At 39.5% G+C, this 19,982-nt stretch overlaps 1 protein-coding gene across 4 annotated transcripts in view; it reads right to left on the reverse strand.

Moving 5' to 3' along the window:
• Positions 1-19,982, reverse strand: part of ROBO1 (roundabout guidance receptor 1) — a 1,605,434-nt gene that overhangs the window by 125,748 nt on the left and 1,459,704 nt on the right. For all 4 annotated transcript variants that reach the window (XM_077480101.1, XM_077480100.1, XM_077480099.1 and 1 more), the window contains 2 exons: positions 9,265-9,389; positions 131-302 (listed from right to left, as the gene is read on the reverse strand). In XM_077480101.1, coding sequence (XP_077336227.1) covers positions 131-302; positions 9,265-9,389 — 297 coding nt within the window. The remainder of the gene's footprint in view (positions 1-130; positions 303-9,264; positions 9,390-19,982) is intronic.

The following is a 19,982-nucleotide window of genomic DNA, read 5'->3' on the forward strand; positions in this document are numbered from 1 at the left end:
TTCACACAAAGTTGTAAAACAAGGAGATGCTTGGAACAACTCCCCTTTCTTTTGGGAGAGAAAAGATCTCGTAGATAAGGGAATTGCGTGTCCTTGGAAATGACTGAATTAAAAAATGTTTGTACTTTACCATCAGTAACCTCCAAATAGGCTTTTGTTGTGATGCTGCCAGCCACATTAAGAGTTTGGCAGATGTAGTAACCAACATCAGACTTCTGGACATTTACAATTGTGAGGTCACCAGTTTGAGACACCGAGAACCGGCTAGATGACTGTGGAGGCTGATAGGAGAAGAGAAGATTCTAGAAAACAAAGATGCATCACAGCTTATATTAATGCAATAAGTAACACCATGTAAATCAGCTAGTAAACTGTTAATGCTATTATTATTATTATTATTATTATTATTCAGGATTTATATAGCGCCAGCAATTTACGCAGCGCTTTACAATATAAAAGGGAGACAATACAGTTACAATACAATTAAATACAAGAGGATTAAGAGGACCCTGCTCAGAAGAGCTTACAATCTAAAAGGGTGGGGCAGGTGGTACAGAAGGTTATAATTGTTGGGAATGAGTTTATGGAAGTGGTAGGAGATTAGTTTGAGACGTGATAGGCTTCCCTGAATAGATGAGTTTTCAGGGATCGTCTGAAAGTAGCAAGAGTAGGGGATAGCCGGACCGGTGGAGGTAGCGAATTCCAGAGGATTGGAGAGGCTCTGGAGAAATCCTGGAGACGAGTGTGGGAGGAGGAGACAAGAGAGCTTGAGAGTAGGAGGTCTTGAGAAGAACGGAGGGGACGGTTTGGGTGATATTTGGAGACAAGATTGGTGATGTAGCTCGGGGCAGAGTTGTGAATGGCTTTGTATGTGGTGGTTAGTATTTTGAATTTAATTCGCTGGGTGATTGGGAGCCAGTGTAGGGATTGGAGGAGAGGGTTGGCAGACACTGAGCGGTTGGTAAGGTGGATAAGTCTGGCAGCAGCATTCATGATAGACTGAAGAGGAGATAGCCTATGGAGAGGCAGGCCAATGAGAAGGGAGTTGCAATAGTCAAGGCGAGAGATAACAAGGGAGTGAATGAGGATCTTGGTAGTTTTAATTGTTAAAAAGGGGCCTTTTTTGGTCATTCAGAACACATTTCAGTTATGCTAGCATTTATTATTATTTTTTACTTTACTTTTTTTGCACATTCACATCAGTCTCTGTCTTCAAGGAGCTTGCAATCTACGGTCCCTATCTAACATATATACATACACATATTAAGTTCTAGTAAACACAGGCAGAATGTTGGGCAGCAATAGCCGGTTCAATAGAAACCGGCCAATATTTGGCCTTTGTGTACAGCAGCCAGCCTGACAGAAGCCTGCCTTTCTGCCAGCTTCTGTCGAAGGGTCATGACCAAAAAAGGCCTGTCGACTGGCTGAGAGTGCTGAACGGACTGTTCTGGCGGGAGGGCTGTTCCCCATAGGGTTTCCAAGTCCAACTGCAGCCTCTTATGTGATCCTATGCTATGTTTCATATACTCAGGGCCAGCTCTACCATGGAATCCAGTAGGTCTATAGTCCCAGGCAGTATTTTAAGAGTGACAGCAGTGACAAGTAGTACCTGTATGGTCACCCGTGCCAGCTGTCTCCCGAGATCTGCTTGGGACTGCTGTGAAGGGCTGCATCCAATGAGTCCCTGCTGAGATAGTTTCACACTGAGCAGATCATTCTGCTTGCCAGAGCCGCTCAGTGTGTGACACTGTCATGTAATATAACTGAATGCAGAGAGAGACCAGCTGTCAGAATTGAGCGTTGATGTCGGGGGGGGGGGGGGGGCAGCAGCTATCAAACACCAGCCAATGGAATGGGATCTGGTCAGGCAGCTATGTGTATGTGGCCCTCCCCCTTTCTGAAGCAGCCCAATCATTGGCTGGTGTTTGATAGCTGCTGGGTCCTGCCCACCCCTAGTCCTGCCCACCCCTGACATCACTGTTGAATTGTGACAGCTGTTCCCTCTCTGCATGCAGTTACATTACATGAAAGTGTCACGCACAATATCGGCTCAGTGTGAAACTCCCTCTCCTCTGTCAGTGCCAATCAGTGGCACCTGCCAGTGCCATTCACCGCCAATTAGCACCATTTGTCAGTGCCAATCATTGCCAATCAGTGCCACCTGTCAGTGTCAATCAGTGCCACCTGTCAGTATCAATCAGTGTCACCTGTCAGTGCCAATCAGTGCCAATGTTTCCAATCAGTGCCATCTGTCATTGCCAATCAGTGCTAATCAATGTTTCCAATCAGTGTTACCTGCCAGTGCCAATCAGTGCCACCTGTCAGTGCCAATCAGTGTTGCCTAATATCAGTGCCAACCAATGCCACCTACTAGTGGCAATCAGTGCCAGGGCTTTCAATCAGTGTCCATCAGTGCCACCTACCAGTGCCAATCAATGCTGCCAATCAGTGTCAGGGCTTTCAATCAGTGCTCATCAGTTCCACCTATCAGTGCCCATCAGTGCTGTCAATCAATGCCCATGAGTGCCACCTATCAGCGCTCATCAGTTCTGACTATCAGTGCCCACCAGTGCTGCCAATTAGTAACCATCAGTGCTGCCAATCAGTGCCACTAAATGCTGTCAATTAGTGCTGCCTATCAGTGCTAATCTGTGCTGTATGTCTGTGCAGATCAGCACTGCCTTTTAGTGACAATCAGTGCAGCCAATCAGTGCCACCTATCAGTTCCAATCAGGGCCCATCAATGTAAAATCAGTGCTGCCAGTCAGTGCCGAACAGTGCTTTCTATGAGTGCCAATCAGTTCCACCTATCAGTGCCAATCATTGCTGCCAATCAGTGCACTCAACAGCCAGGCCCATTGTCCATGGGGGGCTGGCCTGGTGGGGCACAACTGAATTCTGTTATTGTTTATTAATTCCACATGTTAATCTTTAGTATAATAGGTAATCACCACAATACTATTTACAAGAAACTACTGGAAGTAAAATAAAAAAGTGTCAGTAAAAGGCCTGCCGCTAAGCACTGTTATGTGTTCCCACACCATGGAAAAAAAAAAGTGCAGCACTAACTTACTGATCAATAACTTATGGTGGAATCCTCTAATGTATGGAAATCTCAATAGGCTTCAATATTATGACAATAACGGTCTCTGATACGCAACTTCACATATAATACACAATGAAAATAAGACATGCTGTATAAAATGACACTTAGCAGGGATGGTGGACACCCCTCCTATAGATATTGGCTATAAAAAAAATGTCTTCATCAACTTAGACCAATATGTATTCTGCTCCATAGTTTTGGTGGAAAAACGCGCAACAAGAGTATATTGATTGGTTTGCATAAAAGTTATAACATCTACAAAATAGGGAATAGATTTATGGCATTTTTAATCAGATTTTCTGATAAATGAAATTTTAGTTATCATGATATAAAATAATGTATGTGGGGGCATTTTGGTGGGCGTGTTTTTTTTTGGGGGGGGGCAGCATTTTATTCTTGGGTCCAGGCAGTACAATGTCTTGGGCCGGTCCTGCATATACTGTACAAGTTTGTAACAAAGATTGCCATGGTTTTAAAATAATATGGTGCTTGAACCAGTTAACACGCTTTAACAGATTTAGGGGCATTTGGAAAACAAAGATATCAGCAATGAAGAGGTTTTAGCTAGCCAACCAGCCAGTTACTCAGAATGAATGGCTGAATGTAAAAAAAAGTCACAAACACTTCGGGGAATATTGGTAGAACAGTATATGTGACTTTCACCAAATATTCACTGGTGGTAAATCAATCACTTTTAAAACATATGCACCTATAAGATTCACTTGCAGTGAATGTTTGCCAATTGTCCTATAAAGTATATCTAAAGCCCAACCTTTTAATTTAGTTTTGGATACAGTGATGAAGAAAAAAAATCCTTAAAGGCTGTTATTACTATCTGTTCCCCTATTATAGAGATTAACAATTTATTGTCTTGGTGACCACAGTCATTGGCACTGAAGGTGATGGAAAATCCAAGGTTTTATGTTCAAACCTGGAACTTCCAACTGGGACACTTGTTTCAGTGGCAGTTGTCTAATGCTTGGTACACACGATGAGGTCATTGGACGAATGATCGTTTGTTTATCTTTATTTTTTACATGCTAATCTCATAGCGAAAATAAAGAGGTTACTAAAGGTAAGAAAATTCTCGTACGACAGGATAAAAATTCAGAAGTGATGTCAAGTATTGTATTGTTTCTGTATTGTATTTTCAGACAGCAACTGTATTGACTAATGATAAATTGTACAATCTGGTATCGTACAAGAAACTTTTTCGTGTTTGTCTCATCAGATAATTTTGCATGAATTGTCATGATCAGCTCTCGAAAACTGTGTACTAATGATCAGATTATGGCACAATTGCTTAGAAAGTGGTATTTTTCATATGATTTTCTGGGCCTTAAGTGAGTTCTCTCACACTTTAGAAAGATTTCATCTCACTTACTATTGTCCAAGGCAGGAAATTAAGGTAAATCTGATTAAAGACTGATAGGGATTTTAATCCTTCCCAACTCTAGCCAACACAAATAACACATGTTTTGGCTTAAGATATACATTTAGAATGGAAATATCACTACATTTTTAGTACTATTTTCCCTTATTAACCTATTTCCACCCAGCCACAATGCCCCTGGTCTTTACACCAGGTGGGGGAGACAGGAAGGATTGGTTGATCACATGACCACTGTGATCAGCTGTCACAGTGGTCACATGACTGAGAGTTGTCTTGCTGGCTCCTGATAATTAGTAGGGACCAAGAGTTGATTTTGTACCCATAATAGCATAAGGGGAGCATTTGGTATAAAAGTATTTAGCTGAGTACATTATGTCACAATGACCTGAAAAATCAATTGGTATGTCGAATGCTTGAGGAAATGTTGCTTTTGTTACATGGGCTTTGGATGTATATCTGAATCTATTATCTGTATGTTCTTAACCTAAAGAGAACTGGAATAAAAGCAGAATATTCAATCCCCATAGCAACAGTTGTTTTAACTAACTAGTACTGGCTGAAAAAAAAAGAAACATTTTGATTGCTTGGTATTGACAGCACTTTGCCTTTCCTTTGATGTGAATGCCAGAAATCAACTTCTATTGTGCAAATTCAGTTTTTAAGAAGGCAGTAAAAGGATGAAATGTGAATAGGGTACCATGAAGCAACCATAAGTTATTGTATTTAGAAGAATGATTTCAGATTGGATAATAACTAAGACAGATAAGGGTGCTGATTGGAATCTTGGAGTTACTGTCCTTTTTAGATTGCTTATTGCCTTTTGCTGGTTTAGAAACAATGGGATAAAGGAGATTTTTTTCTTACCTTATTTAGCCAAGATTTTTGTCCTGGCACCCATGTGAATGGTTGCTATAGACACCTATGCCTCATCTTTCCTTGTAAATCACCCTCAGTATAAAGAAACATAGCTATGGAGCATGTTTAATGGCTGTCTATCACCATTTTCCTGTTAACAGCAATCCACATTTTAAATACATGTAAAATTATTCAAGAATTCAATAGATTGTGCCGTATCTCCCAAAATACACATGTACAATCCAAGCAAGGTCTGTCGCTATGACCGCATTATCTATCTAATAACTGTACCTTCTCTATTTTCTGTCAGGACGGATATACCAGCTTTCATTTACAGCTGAGACAATAATAATATACCAATTAACAGAAGCAATTTAGTTGGTTCAACCTCACAGAGTCTTAATTTTCTACAGATTAAATTGGTAAAAAAAATTATTTTTTTAAAACACTGAATAATTCCATATTTTATTGTACTCTCAGCGGTAAAATCATTATTACACTGCTTGTTTAGAAAGATGATGGTATCAAAAAGGCACACCTATCAATTTTCTTAGGTTATAGTATTACTACTGATTTTATGGCCCAATTGTACATTTAATCTGACTCTGAGATTCTACAATGAGATGCCACTTTACAGGCAAAATAGTGACTCAGACAGATGTCCAGAAAAAATGACAGAAAGTTCTGGTCATGTACATTAGGTGGCGCAGGGGCGCTGCTCCACTAATCCATGTTTCTGACCCTAATCTACATGCAGGGCACCAGAATGGATGTCAGTTTTTTTTGTATTTTTTTTAAGCACATGATTAGAGCCTGAGGCTCTAATTTACTTTGAAAAAGGGCGGGCTTGGGGCACAGAGCACTGCGCCCCGAGCCCACCCTGGTGTTTGGCAATAGCAAATTAATATTTGCATTTGTCTTCCTGACTCTCCTCCCGGCCAATCAAGAAGCGGGCTGAGAGGAGAAGCAATCGTATTGGCCGCCGAGGGAAGGATGAGGGAAGCCACGATGAGGAAGCTGCCGCGAAGCCAGAGGCGTAGCGTGAAGCTGCAAGGGAGGAAGCCGACTCAGAGGAGGAGGAGTACCAGGAAAGAACCAAAGCTGCCCGCGCCCTAGATGGTGTAAGTGTGGGGTTGGTAGGAGGGATGAACAAGCGATGGGGGGGTTTGTTTGCCGCCCCCCCCAAAAAATATATAGCACCAGCCGCCACTCATGAGCAGATTAATGGGCAGACAGGTAAATGGAGCAATGATAGACAATAGCAGATGTAACAGGTGGATGGTCAGAGCACTCACAAAAAATGGGTACAAACAATCCAAACAATACACAGGAATAATCTAAAGCTGGCCATACATTAATCAAATTTAATCAGAATTGTGACCCACGTATGGGCAGGTTGGCTGTGCAAACAGCCGGTTGGAAATTTTTCTTTCGCTACATATATGGGCAAGCTGGTGTACGACCAGCCTGTTGGAAATGTTTCTTTCGATCCATGTATGGGCAAGCTGGTGTACAACCAACCTATTGGAAATGTTTCTCTCGATCGGTGATGCCAACTATAGCCGGTATGCTTAAATTAGGGATAAGTAGATTGGCAAACTACTAAGGCCTTGCTGGCAGATGAAGCAAAACCAGCTTCTGACATACAAATTAGAGCGAAAGGCACTCATTCACACAGGTGCCATGGTTTGTGAAGCCTGAATAAGGTATTTGTTGCTGGGTGTTGTATGCAGGCAGCCTATGTTACTCTAATGGGATGAGAGAAACAAAATGTTACCCCAGCTCCACTGCCAATATAAGAGTCCAAAAACTGTGATCCAGTGCTCTAGCCAGGGTGTTCAGGCCCCACAGGTGCAATACTTTAATCAGGAAGGCTGGCAACTTGGATTGCTCTTGAATAAAAGTCATTTATTTGTTACATGGATACGCGGATACAGGCTATATACTGATGCATTTTGGCTATGAAGCCTTCATCAAAGCATACACATTTCTCATGTCAAGCCATATGGTTTTCTAATATTAAGGGTATGGATCCACCACACTTCACTTTTAAGCAAAATAGGATGAATATAACCTCCTCTTGGAGGTTTTTTAACCTGTCCAGCACCAAAAAAAGAGAAGGCGTTAAGATTGGCATGGTGTACTTCTTGGACATGTTTTGACGCATTTAAAATATTTTTGGCATTAATATTAGTGGTGTCATTCACATGTTCCAAGGTTCTAACTCTCAACGGAGGTATAGTATACCCAACATGTTGCAAGTTGCAGGCACTGCATTGAATTACATAAACCACAGATTTAGAATTGCAATTAATGTATTGTTTGATAGTATATGTTTTCTTGGTTGAGAGGAAAGACACAGAGCTCCTTTTTTTATCTATGACACTGTCTGCAGGTGTTTTGGCAACACATGTAAGATCATATAGTATAAAGCCATGTCTGTGGTTTATTTGGCTTCTGAGAGCAAAAAAAACTTGGTGACAACATACTACCTAGACTGGGGGCGCTTCTGCAAGAAAAAATGCAACTCCCCCTTAATAGCACTGTACAGATCTTTGCCAGCATACAGTATGGGAAGATGTTCTTTAAAAATTGCAACAATTTTGTTGCACTCTAAGGAAAATGTAGTAACAAAGTTAATTTTATTTTTATTTTTACCATAGACGCTACACTGTTTGTGTTTGTTTGGACTACTATTCTGAATTGTCTCTACCCAATCTCTATGAAGAGCTATATTTTTGCTTCTAGCTATTATTTGTATACTACAGCCCCTATGTTACTCTATTGGGATGCATTAGCTGTAGGGACAGAGCCATACATCCTAGTATGACAGGCAAGCAAGGGCAGGTGGGTGGTCCTGAATGAAGACAGTATGCCTGGCTACAGTTATACTTTAAAGTGATCGTAAACACCACTTGTTATCTTGTAGCTACAGGTAAGTCTACAATAAAACTTACCTGTAGGTACAAGATAACAAGTAGAGTTCACTATCACTTTAAAGTATAACATGCACCATTTAGGAGATATTTACATGTGTAGCAGCCAGCGACATCACTGGCGCATGCTCATTGAGCTCTCAATGGACGCCATGCAGTCCATTGAGAGGCCATGCATGGGAGTGACAGCATTGCAGCTAAGCCATTCAACTGGTTGGTGCTCACGAACCTGGAATGAAGACTGGGTGAAGATGGAGTCCCTGTCAGCGGTGACAGTGTGCCACTGAAGGGATCCATTTTTAAGTAAGCCTGTCATAATGTGCAGTGCATACTAGCACATTATGACATGAGCCAGCTGGGGGACCAGTTTATTTATTTTGTAATCACTGTTTATTTTTTTATTACATCCAAAATAATTAAAAAGCAGAACAAAACACAAAGATTGTGAGAAGTTTGCCACTGCATACATTGCTAAAATGATGTATCACAAATCAAATTTTGGAGAATAAATATAGCATTACTTATATCATGCCTATTTTTTCTGTTGTATAAGCTTTACTCTAATTTGAAAGACAAACTATTAGCAGGAAACTGTACAAATCTCACTGAAGTAATGAAACTCAGTTGGAAGCTGTATGATAAATGGATGACCTTTAACTGATGTAATCAAGCCCTTGTTTATCTCAGAATAACACACGTTGAATGCACAATAAATTGTACCTGTCAGATCATAAATTAATCTGCTGCTGTTAATGATGTATGCAGATTCCTTAGCTCGATGGAAGCCATCTTGATATCCAAATTTAGCCAGCTGCTCATCTGTGTCAGCCTTTCAGCTGCAGCACTGAATGAACATGTTTGATGGCTCACCTACAGAGAATCTGTGCATCCATTCATGCTTTTATTATCTGCATATCATTAAATATGTTTACAATTAAACTGACTGGGAAAAATTAAAATACACAGTACAGTACCTGGCTACCCTCCTTCTGCCAAAAGATGGCTGGCTGTGGATTTCCTGTTGCCTCGCACTGGAATGTGACCGTACGTCCCAAAGCCACAACATGATCACGCGGCTTTACCACGAAATTTGGAGGTTCTAAAAAAAGACAATACAATTAAACTCTCATAATATTTTCATTATCTGGTGTGAGACAGAATAGGCCTCTCCTTCCTCATCTGTTGGAATCTGGGAATATTTTGTAACCTAATATTTCCATAGGCTGACAAGGTAATCCTCTGTCAACTATCAGCTCATAAAGAATCTGTCCCTGAAGATTTCTGAAAACCCTAGTTATACTAAAAGACATCTATCAATTCATTTTGGTTGCTCAATGTAAGGAAATTGCACAGAATACTATTTATTTAAAGAGAAAGTTTCTGGCTGGCATAGTGTGGACAGGCATTTTGTGGATGATCACATGTGCAGCTTATCAACTAATTTAAAGAGACTGGGTCAGCAGACCGTTCATTTCAACATATTTTAGGCATGTTATTTACCTGTTAAAGCCTCCCCTGGATAGACAATCAAAAGTCTTAAATCTGCTGCTATGAGCTGCCATCTTGGATGTAATGTCAGCAGCCCCTGCAAACTCAGAGTTGTCACTTAGGGATTGAATTACTAAAGTCAAATAGACTGTGCACTTTGCAAAGTGCAGTTGCACCATACAAGTGCAGTTGCTTTAGAGCTTGATAAATAAGGTAACGTTTCAATTTGTACCCAATAACGTGCAAGGAAAAAAAAAAAAGAATTTTTGCTTGCACATGATTGGATAATGGAAGTCAGTAGGGCTTCTGCTCATTTACTAAGCTCTGGAGCAACTGCTCTTGCAAAGTGCATTTGCACTTTGCAAAGTGCACAGTCTACTCTAGTTTCCTTATTAAGTCAACCACTTAGGCAACACATAGGGGAAGATTTACTAAAGCTGGTGCACTCAGAATCTGGTGCAGGTGTGAATGGTAGCCAATCAGCTTCTAATTTCAGCTTGTTCAAGTAAGCTTTGGCAATAAAACCTGAAAGATGATTGGTTTCTATGCAGAGTTGAACAAGGCTTTGCACTCTCTAGCTTTAGTAAATAACCCCCATAGTATTCTCTTTTGCTCCTACCCTGGCAGCTACATAAAGGGTTATATACAGAGGTAAAATGAGGGGTAAAGGAGCTGGGCCAGCACAAAGAGTAAGTAGACACTCCCAGAAGAGGAGAGAGCAATGACGTGTAAGGAGAAAAGGGGTTCTGTTAAGGAATTGAATCTTCTTATATAGTCAGATTTTCTTACAAGTTGCATTGCAAGTCAATTATAAAGGTTTATGAAAAGGTTTATGAAAAAATGATGCAAGTAAGCATGTAAAATACTTGATTTGTTTGTGCTATTACCTACACTTTTTTAAGTTGCTCACAGAGTCTCTTTAAAAAGAATTAATGCAATGTGACACCTTGGCTGTGACAATAGCAGCTCATGTAACTGCTAGAGGCTCAAATGCAAAAGTGGCCAACGGGACAAGTCTCATAATTGCTTTAATTGGCTGAAAAATGCTTTATGTAGGCAAGTGTTATACAAGAGGAATATATACAATAACAAGAAAGCTATATATACAGTAGGTAAGGATGTTTGCACAATGCTTTGACAGCAATTTGCATAGAGTGCCTAATAGGATTTTTTTATTAATACAGAGGTCTCTGTGGCAGGATTATCTTTAAGGACTTGTCACAATGTGGGCTGAATTAATGTTTTTTTTTTTTTTTGCAAAACTATAGTTCTGCTTATTGAATGACAAACTACAAGTCAATGCACCCAAAGTGCAGTATGAAGCACTACGCATTGGGTGAAACAGACTCAAATAACAGATTTTCTAACGTCCATGCTGTTGGAGGATACAGGAAAATGCCTGACAACACATCTGGTGAGAATGAGCCTTGGAACTTGGAGCTTGAGAACAGAATGAACAAAGTTGTATTTTCAGCTCTACCAGCTTTTTCCTCTTATGCTGGTTTATACAGTTTGTATGGTCACTTCATCTAAGAGTAAACAGGATATGTTGGGAACCATATGTTATATGTTTATGGAAATCTGCAGCTGCACCTGGAGATAAAATACATGAAGTTTCAGCAAATTTCTATATCCAGAAAAAAAAAAAGAGACATCGTTTCTGCATCCATTTGCAGGTCTTTATATAATACTTTAAAGCCAAATTCTGACCAAACACTAACATTTTATTACATTTGGACAGCATGGGCATAAGTTAGAACTTGCATGTTTTTTCTGCTGTTTGGGTCTTCACTGGGGAGATTTTCATTAACTTTCCATTTTGACACCCATTGGACTGGAAGTCAAAGGAAATTTCCCTAGTGAGGACAAAGACATCAATACAATTCTGAAAGAGAAAGGGATTTCTCTGCCTTCTCTTTTCTAGGGGCAGATGATTAATTTGCATGTCTCTATATAGTACTTTACAACCAAATGCCTGCCAAAACAAAAATACGTTAGAACCTCTGTCTGTTTTTTACTGGTCCTCAAGTGGAGCATTTTCATTTACTTCCTGTTTTGAATGGACAGGATGTAAAAGAAAATGTTCTTAATGAGGACACATATATCCATAATAACCTGACAGAGAAAGTCTTCTCCGTGTTCTCTGTTCTGGTGGCAGAGCACTGATCCTTAGGCACTGTAGGTTGATCACTATTCTGCATATCAGGGAATGGGATGCTGAATTAAATAATATTATGAGAATGGACAAACTAACCACTCACTTACATGACCACTATCAGAACTTTGTTGCAACATAGAGTCTATTTATTGTATTGAATTTGAATCTGTTAACCTTTCTCATCTCCAATCCTTTGATTTGACGGAGTTGAAGGGCTCATTCTAATGTAGCGGGATTCTCCCCACCATCCCTTTTCTCCTTCCTCATTCCCCCTCTACTTTACTCTGCATTTCCTCCTTCTGGTCCTTACTTTTCTCCCTGGGCACAGTGGTCAGTGGAGCTATGATTCCCCAATTGCCTACAGCACTCTGAATGTACGTTTGGTACCTTTTCTCTTTTGTGTTCTGTTGTGCCTGTGCCTCAGTTGTAATCTCTAATGAGGGAGCCTCTCTCCATCTAGGTGCTCTTTAAAAAATCTGACAGAGGTTCTATCCCTTACCCAACAAAAAAATATATATATTGTGATTGCTATTGTAACTCCATTGAGGAGATTTTTCAGCGCTTTCTCTTCTGCCTGGCATCTATCATATACCAGAGGTGAGAGTGAATCTCCCTATCAAGGATACAGACATCAACTGAAAATTGACAGAGGTTCTAACCCTCTTCTATTCTATCGTAATCAAACTTTTAGATGAAGCTGCACTTTGACCAAACAAAATTAATAATTGTGTTGTCAACCAGAACAATTTGCTATCTGTGCCATTCTGCTTTAAAGTTGAGCTCCACGAAACTTGAAAACTCTCCCTTGAAGTGAGGCTATGCCCGCATTGCAATGGTTCATTTTTCATTTAGGACTAGGGGGCACAGAAAAGTAGATTTACTTACCTGTTCCTCTGCTAGACTGGTCCCCTCAGCGTCTTCTCCCCAATGCTCTAGCATGCTAAGGTTCTGGGTAACCTAGGGTTGCCACCTTATTCCTTTAAACCCAAACACATATGAATTACACAGGTTCTGAGGCTAATTTAATGCAGAGAAGGCACCAAGCGAGTTTAAATACCTCCTTGATCAGCCACAGAGCATGTGTAATTAATATGTGTTCAGTTTTAAAGGTATGAGGTGGCAACCCTATTCTGACCTCATAAAGGCCAATGCATTGTCCATGGAGGACGTCCAAGAACAGTCCAACGCCAGAGCATGGGGGAGCGTGCACTGCCAGGGGTGCAGAGAATCTGGTAAGTAAAATGCTTTAATTCTCCCCTGACTAATTGAGCAGTTAATCCTTGCAGTGTGGGTGCTGCTTTCAGTTTATGACTTTAAGATGAATACAAATTTATGGGAGGTGTGCTGTGACTATGCTCACCACACCTCTGACCACTGACATATAGACAAGAGTGGCCACATGTAGATCCTAAAGTTTTTTTTTTTGTTTAGTTTTTTTGCCTGTTAGAGGTATGGGGATCCCAGAAATAGCCAATGGGGTTTTAATTTCAAGCAAACACTGCTTATAAGAGAGTAGGAGAGACGTATTACCTACTTAGCAACAGCCCAGTAAGAGATGACAGTTTAAGATGAGAAATTACATGGAAGAGGAAAAAGATTCACACACACAGTATATAGTCATGGAAAATTAACATCGCAGTGGAACAAGGAACCGGCCAGGAGAACTTAGTCACAGCCATTATGGCTGTTTTAAATCTCAAAGTAAATTTCACTGTAAAATCAGCTTTGATGCCCACCCATGTGGAATCCTATGCCTCTATGCTATTTAACTTTCCCTCAGCAAAGAAAAATATGTACAACTTGGAGGCACCAAGGAATTCTTCAGGCTAGAATACATATTTGCATTCATGGTTCTATTCAAGTGCCACTAAGACTATTTCAAGTATTGTGGGCTCATTAAAAATCAGATTGGTGTTTTAAATGAAAAGCTGCAGACAGTATTATTCAAAACAAAAATATTAGCAGAGGTTAAAATGTACTTGTAACTACTTGTAGAAGTAACTAATTACAGTCCAGTACATGAGAATCCCCCTTGGTATGGGACTGTTCAGATTCCTCCCTTCACTGTTAAAAGATAAGTATGTTTTGTTTTTTTTTCAATTTAAGAATCATGCTTACCTAGATGCTGTATCTGTCTCCCAGCACAGTTTATTTGCTGAGTTTTTCCTTCAGATTTACCAAAACCATATAAATTGAGGTCAAACCTTAGGAGTTTCAATTTGCATGCAATCAGGCAGGCCCTTGTACTACATGGTTTTGGTAAACCTGAAGGAAAAACTCAGCAGAAAAACTGATAGTGTGTATGGGGCTTAACACTAAGAACTGAGAGATCTTACACTGATTGCTCGGTTCTCAGAGCTCCACGAGCAGAGAAATGCTGACTATCAGTCACCAGCTTTCTGCTTTGCCCCCCTGCTCTCATTGGAGCAGTGGGCTGTGGAGGGGGCGGGAACAGCAGACTCAAGCTCTCAGCGGCTCATTGAGAGGCTGAGCTGGGTGCCAGTCCAGGCATGTGGGTGAATCCCGACTCCATTTTCACTATCTTGCCGGAGCCTGGACCGCCTCTGTGACGTCAGCAGACAGCAGACTTTAGCCCACTGTCTGCTGAAAACAGGTCACAGGAGTGCAGAACGAACTGCACTCCTGTGATCCACAGGAGAAGTACAGCCAAACAAGCTTTGGCTGTACTTCTCCTTTAAGATTAAATAGCAAACCAGATGAAGCTCCCATTGCATTTTTGGAAAAAAAAATTCCCTGGCTAAGCTAAGACATACTGATTTGCCACAAACAAAAATTAAAATGTTATAGCCTGGACCTGGTAAGGTCTACATGACCATGTTCCATCATTGCTTACACATATTTGTGAAGACTATTTAAAACACACAGGGTGCGTGTATGATAATGCCCAAGTACAGCTGGGAGACAGTTGTCAACCCATAACAGGAAGTGCCCAAACAAGGACCTTCATGGCCAGATCACCAGGTATTATTTTAATGGAAGTTGTAGACTTAGGCCCCTGACACACAGGTGTCACAAGTAAACATCAAACATCGGTAAATTATGATGCCCATCTGCAAGGGCCTTATGACAAGTAAACACACACATGATAGTAAATTACTGCACTCAATACTCAATGCTGTATTACTGATCTTTACTTTTTTTACTTTTGATCGCTGTGTGCAATGTCCCATAGACAACAATGCATTTCATTTCAGATCAGTGTGCAAGAGGCCTTACACTGGGTTCGTGACTCATTAGTCGTCAAAGGTATCTACCATATTTCCAATAAAGTTATCTGGTTTTCAAAGCACTTTGCCCAGGCAAGGTCTATTTTCTGTTGTAAAATTAGGCTTATGCTCGAAAGGTATGTTAGTATGCACTTTGCAGAATTCTGAAATTACATTTTAATACACTAAAAATGAAACTACAATTTAGTCTATATAAAAAGAACCATTAACATTTATAAGTAGGAATGGGCTTCATTAATTTTTCATACTGGAAAGTAGACATTCTCTGCCCAGTAATAACTATGCAAACACATGGGTTATTTGACATCTAGTGGGGAAATTAGGAGGGTATATGTATGTGTGTATATATATATATATATATTTATATATATATATATATGGGTTAGTCAGAAGGTTTGGCACATTGGTGTTTGGTGTATTACCTTATTTTACCTTCTCAAAATTACCAGTATTTTGATTGGTGGTTGGGAAATGGAGAACATTGATGAGGAGGAGCTGGAGGCTGTTTCAGTCATGATAATGTGATGAATGAAAAACGAAGAGTAATAAAATTCCAACTTACCAAACAGAACTAAAAAATAAAAAGGAACATAAAAGGAAAATATGTAAAATCATAAATAAAAAACAAAACAAAAACAAAACAAGTAGCATGCATGTAAAGTTGATGATTAAATAAAAAATAAAGAACGCATGTAAAAAAAAATACAAAACTAAAAAGGAAAATTATTAACAAAAGAATGGCATAACTGTTACAAACATTTAATTATATGACAACAGAGCACACAGGTTTACCCAGTGTTAAATCTGTTAAAAATAAAGCAAAATCAATACATGTGCTCCATAACCCTATTTTAGTTTTGAGTGATAGGGAAATCAATTGGCAATCAAATGGTTGCTGTGGGCAGCATCACGGTCCTCTTTACACTATTCTTCACATATGTTTGCCATTGTTTCTCATCTTGTATTTATGTACTATATGATAAATGATAACCAGTCAAGGCCCCGTTCAGATGGGGCATCCATTTTCACCCACCTATCCATAAGAGTGAATGGACTATTCAACCTGGAAAACTGATACACGGACCTGATTGGACCTGCCGTGTGTAAGGGGCTTAACCTTCAAGAAATGTCAGCAAAAACAGGCCTGGAAACATTTATGAAAGTTTATTTATTATATTATACCACAGTAAAAGGACTGAGGAACAGATCTTCACCAGCAAAACTTGGTATAGTGATAATCTTGGCTTTGTTCACATAAAGCAAAAGGCATAACAGGTCAATCATTTGAATAAAGGATATGATTATCACTATATCAAGGTGTGCTGGTTCAGATCCTTATTTGCCTATAATTGCATGGTGGCGCCATCAACCAATTTACTACAGCACCCTATATGAACTATATGCAAGCTTGCAAGGTGTGCCATGAATACAATATAACTTCTCTGAAGAAGAGAACTGAATGTTTGCGCTTTGTGATTGCACGTTACTGATTTGTACCAGGTTTTAATAAAGCCTCCTGCTGTATACAAGGGTATAAATTGAGCACATGCCACATTTATTCCTACTGCAGCCCAAGTTAGGTCAGTCTGCACCCCTTCATTTTTTAACCCTTCATCCTGATGAAAAGGAAGAGTGGAAAAGGCAAAAAAATCTAGGGTTGTATCGCTAATTGTGTACCTTCTGGAGTGGTTCCATATACGACAGGGAATAAGAAGAAATCTCCCCAGAGTGTGGGGAATGTGGTCTTAGCTGTCTATAGAACAAGCATCCCCATTGGACGATTTCCCCTCACCTCCTGTTCCAGTGACAATGATAATATTTTGGATTTCCCCTCATTCTCTAGCCCCACGAAAATGCCCACCAAGACAAAAGAGTAAATCTCCCCAAAACAGATACAGAGTGCAATAAAAAAAAAACTTGACAAAGGTTTTTTATACTTCTTTCTCTACCCTCAACTAAAATTAAGGTTTTCGGCACACTCTAACTTTAAGTGATACTCCTAATCAACCCAGACTCATCAAGTCATGACCATAATATCAAGAGCCACACTCATAGGTAATCTAGCCACTTAGAAGGTCCAAAAAATTTAGATTTTTTGGTGGTGTTCATTTGTCCAGTCATGGAGGACTGGCAAGCAGAACAAGCGAGGAACAGCACTGTGATGAAGCCAATTTTTGCAAACAAGAGGTGGAGCAGATGGGCAGTGGTGCCTAATTCAGCACTGCACACTTTCAGACATTGCAGTGGGGCATTGTCAATACACATAAGGAATCATTTCACTAGGAAGCAATAAGACTAACCCACATGAATATACAGCTACTACACCATTTTGTAGCTGTAATGCCATGAGCCTCTCAATCTCCCAGAGAACCATACAATTTCAGGCCTGAACTGAAAAGTGACTTTGCTAACCACCAATAACAAGGCCGAATAACAGAACAGTCTGTTCTATGACTATCAATGTAACCTGGTATGTCAACACATTGGAAAGTGCACTTATGTTAAAATAACGGCAGTCAGCTGGCGATGTAATATTATTTTACATATGAGTAATGTTTTTGCTTGTTGACCTTTCATACTGCTACAGCATAAAGGAAAGTCATTCAACCAACTTGTGAATAATACACATCAGAGACAATTCTGACACATGTCTAATGAAAAACTGTAAAATATTTAAAGCACTGGAGAAAGAAAGCCAAAAAGGACAAATTAAAAGAGACTTCCCAAGGACAAAAAAACTCTCAAAACATTTTGTTTCACATATTAAACTGTGTATCTGTTTCCCAGCTGTTCATTACATAAAAACATGCAGCGATGAGGGAAAAATGTGGTTTTCACACGGCTGTGAGGCTGAGATTTCACATTTAATTTTTAGAAAAATGTTCCTGCATGCACAGTATACACATTTTTCATATTTCTATCATATAACTATGATTATGTTGAGATACCAGCATTTTTTGCCTCACTGATGAAGTCGATACATCAGTCAGGGTCTTATATCATTCTGCTATACTCTTCACACATAGATTCATCTCCCACCACTTTTTAAGCTTTAGATATAAGTTGTATCTACAATATCATCTCTGATACAAGGTGAGTAAAATACATAAAAAAGAAGAAGATGGAGCTTGCTACAACTATGGGCTTAAAGTGGACCTATACTCAAACACTAGCATAATGCTATACCAACAGTCTTGCTAGGGTGGATAAGCAAAGAAAGGCTGAACTATTACCCCTACTAGAGTAGTTGTAGCTCCAGGTGCCCTCTAGTTCCTTTGACATAACCAAAAAATAGTCATATGACCTTCAGTGAATAGGAGAAGCTCCTGAACACTAACCCTTACTTTCACCAGAGAACACATGGCCAGACCCTCAGAGCTCACTCACTCACACCTAGTGCATTCATCAACACCTAGTGCATTGATCAACACAAGCTCAATGCATTGACACCACTATTACTACTACTGTCTATTTGCCAAGTTCACACCAAAACATTGTGAGATATACACACATATATATATATATATATATATATATATATATATATATATATATATATAATTTATTAATCGCATAAGACTGGAAACATTGCTTTTTGTTAACATTTGAGAAGAGATCTGCTTTAAAAACTTGAAAATCCTAGAAAAAAAAGTTGGTAAAAGTCTACCCTTTATTACTGTGTAAAATTATGACATGTACACGTATGTCAAGTTAAGTTTTGGAAAGATGTCAAAGGCAAAATTAAGCTCACACAAACGTTGCTGTTTGGGGGGGGGGGGGGGGGGCTTCAAAAAGCTTGCAAGCTGACTTCAAAATCCTTAAAATGCCCACAATTCTTATATGACCATCATATAATTTTCAATCTGGAAACACTTAGAGTTCTGCTACATGGGTAAATTCTAGATTATTATGCTGTGCAATTATGACGCACCACTATTCACCAGTAATGCTCTTCGGCTATGATACCTCTGAGATAGGAATGACTTAATTCAGCCATTCTGAGCTGCAATAGGTGACAATAATATCTACAGTATAGGAGTGTCCTGACACCCCCTCTCTTATTTTTAGGAAGTAGTTGATTATACAGGGTGAAAACATTTTCTGATCTCTATGTTCCGGCCCAGAGCCAGTGCTACCATGAGACATCTTAAGCAGCTTCCTTAGGGCACCAGGATACGTGGGGTGTTAAAATGCACCTTCACCTACCAACATTTTATTCTTTAGGGTGTCTTATTTGAAAAAAATAAATATATAAATAATAATTTGGGGGTTTTAAGTAATCTTCAGCTAATATAATATTCTAATTTATATGCTATCTGCACTTAAAAATAAGAGGACCGTACTATGCAATGTGGCAAAACATTATACCTTGTACAGTATATCTATCTATAGAAAGAAGATATCAATAGAGCACAATTTACAGTGTGTTTGCTTCTAAAACTTCAATGGAATGAAAGGAGAGATCACTGGTAGCAGTGACATGTGAAGGCCGCATACATCCAGGTCAAGAGTGTACTTCTTTTCATGGCTCTTTTATCATGGGGAATCAATATGAAAAGTAAACACCGTTCAAGTGATGAAAGTTTAAATCCCACTAAACACTAAACCTCAAAGATAGACTGCTCTTAACCTCCTTTGAAGCAAAACTATAGATTACAGTCGGAAGTCCAGGAAAAAGAATCTACTCCCTGCAAATACACAGATGTCTTCTTCCCACATAAAGGTTATTATCCATATTTAATGTGCAGGGCTTAAAGAGCACATTATGTGAACGCCAATAATCCCAGCTTCCAGGATT

This window comes from Lithobates pipiens, unplaced genomic scaffold (assembly GCF_037356315.1).
Source record: "Lithobates pipiens isolate NorthernLeopardFrog02 unplaced genomic scaffold, aLitPip1_a1.2 Scaffold_16, whole genome shotgun sequence".
Classification (NCBI taxonomy): domain Eukaryota; kingdom Metazoa; phylum Chordata; class Amphibia; order Anura; family Ranidae; genus Lithobates; species Lithobates pipiens.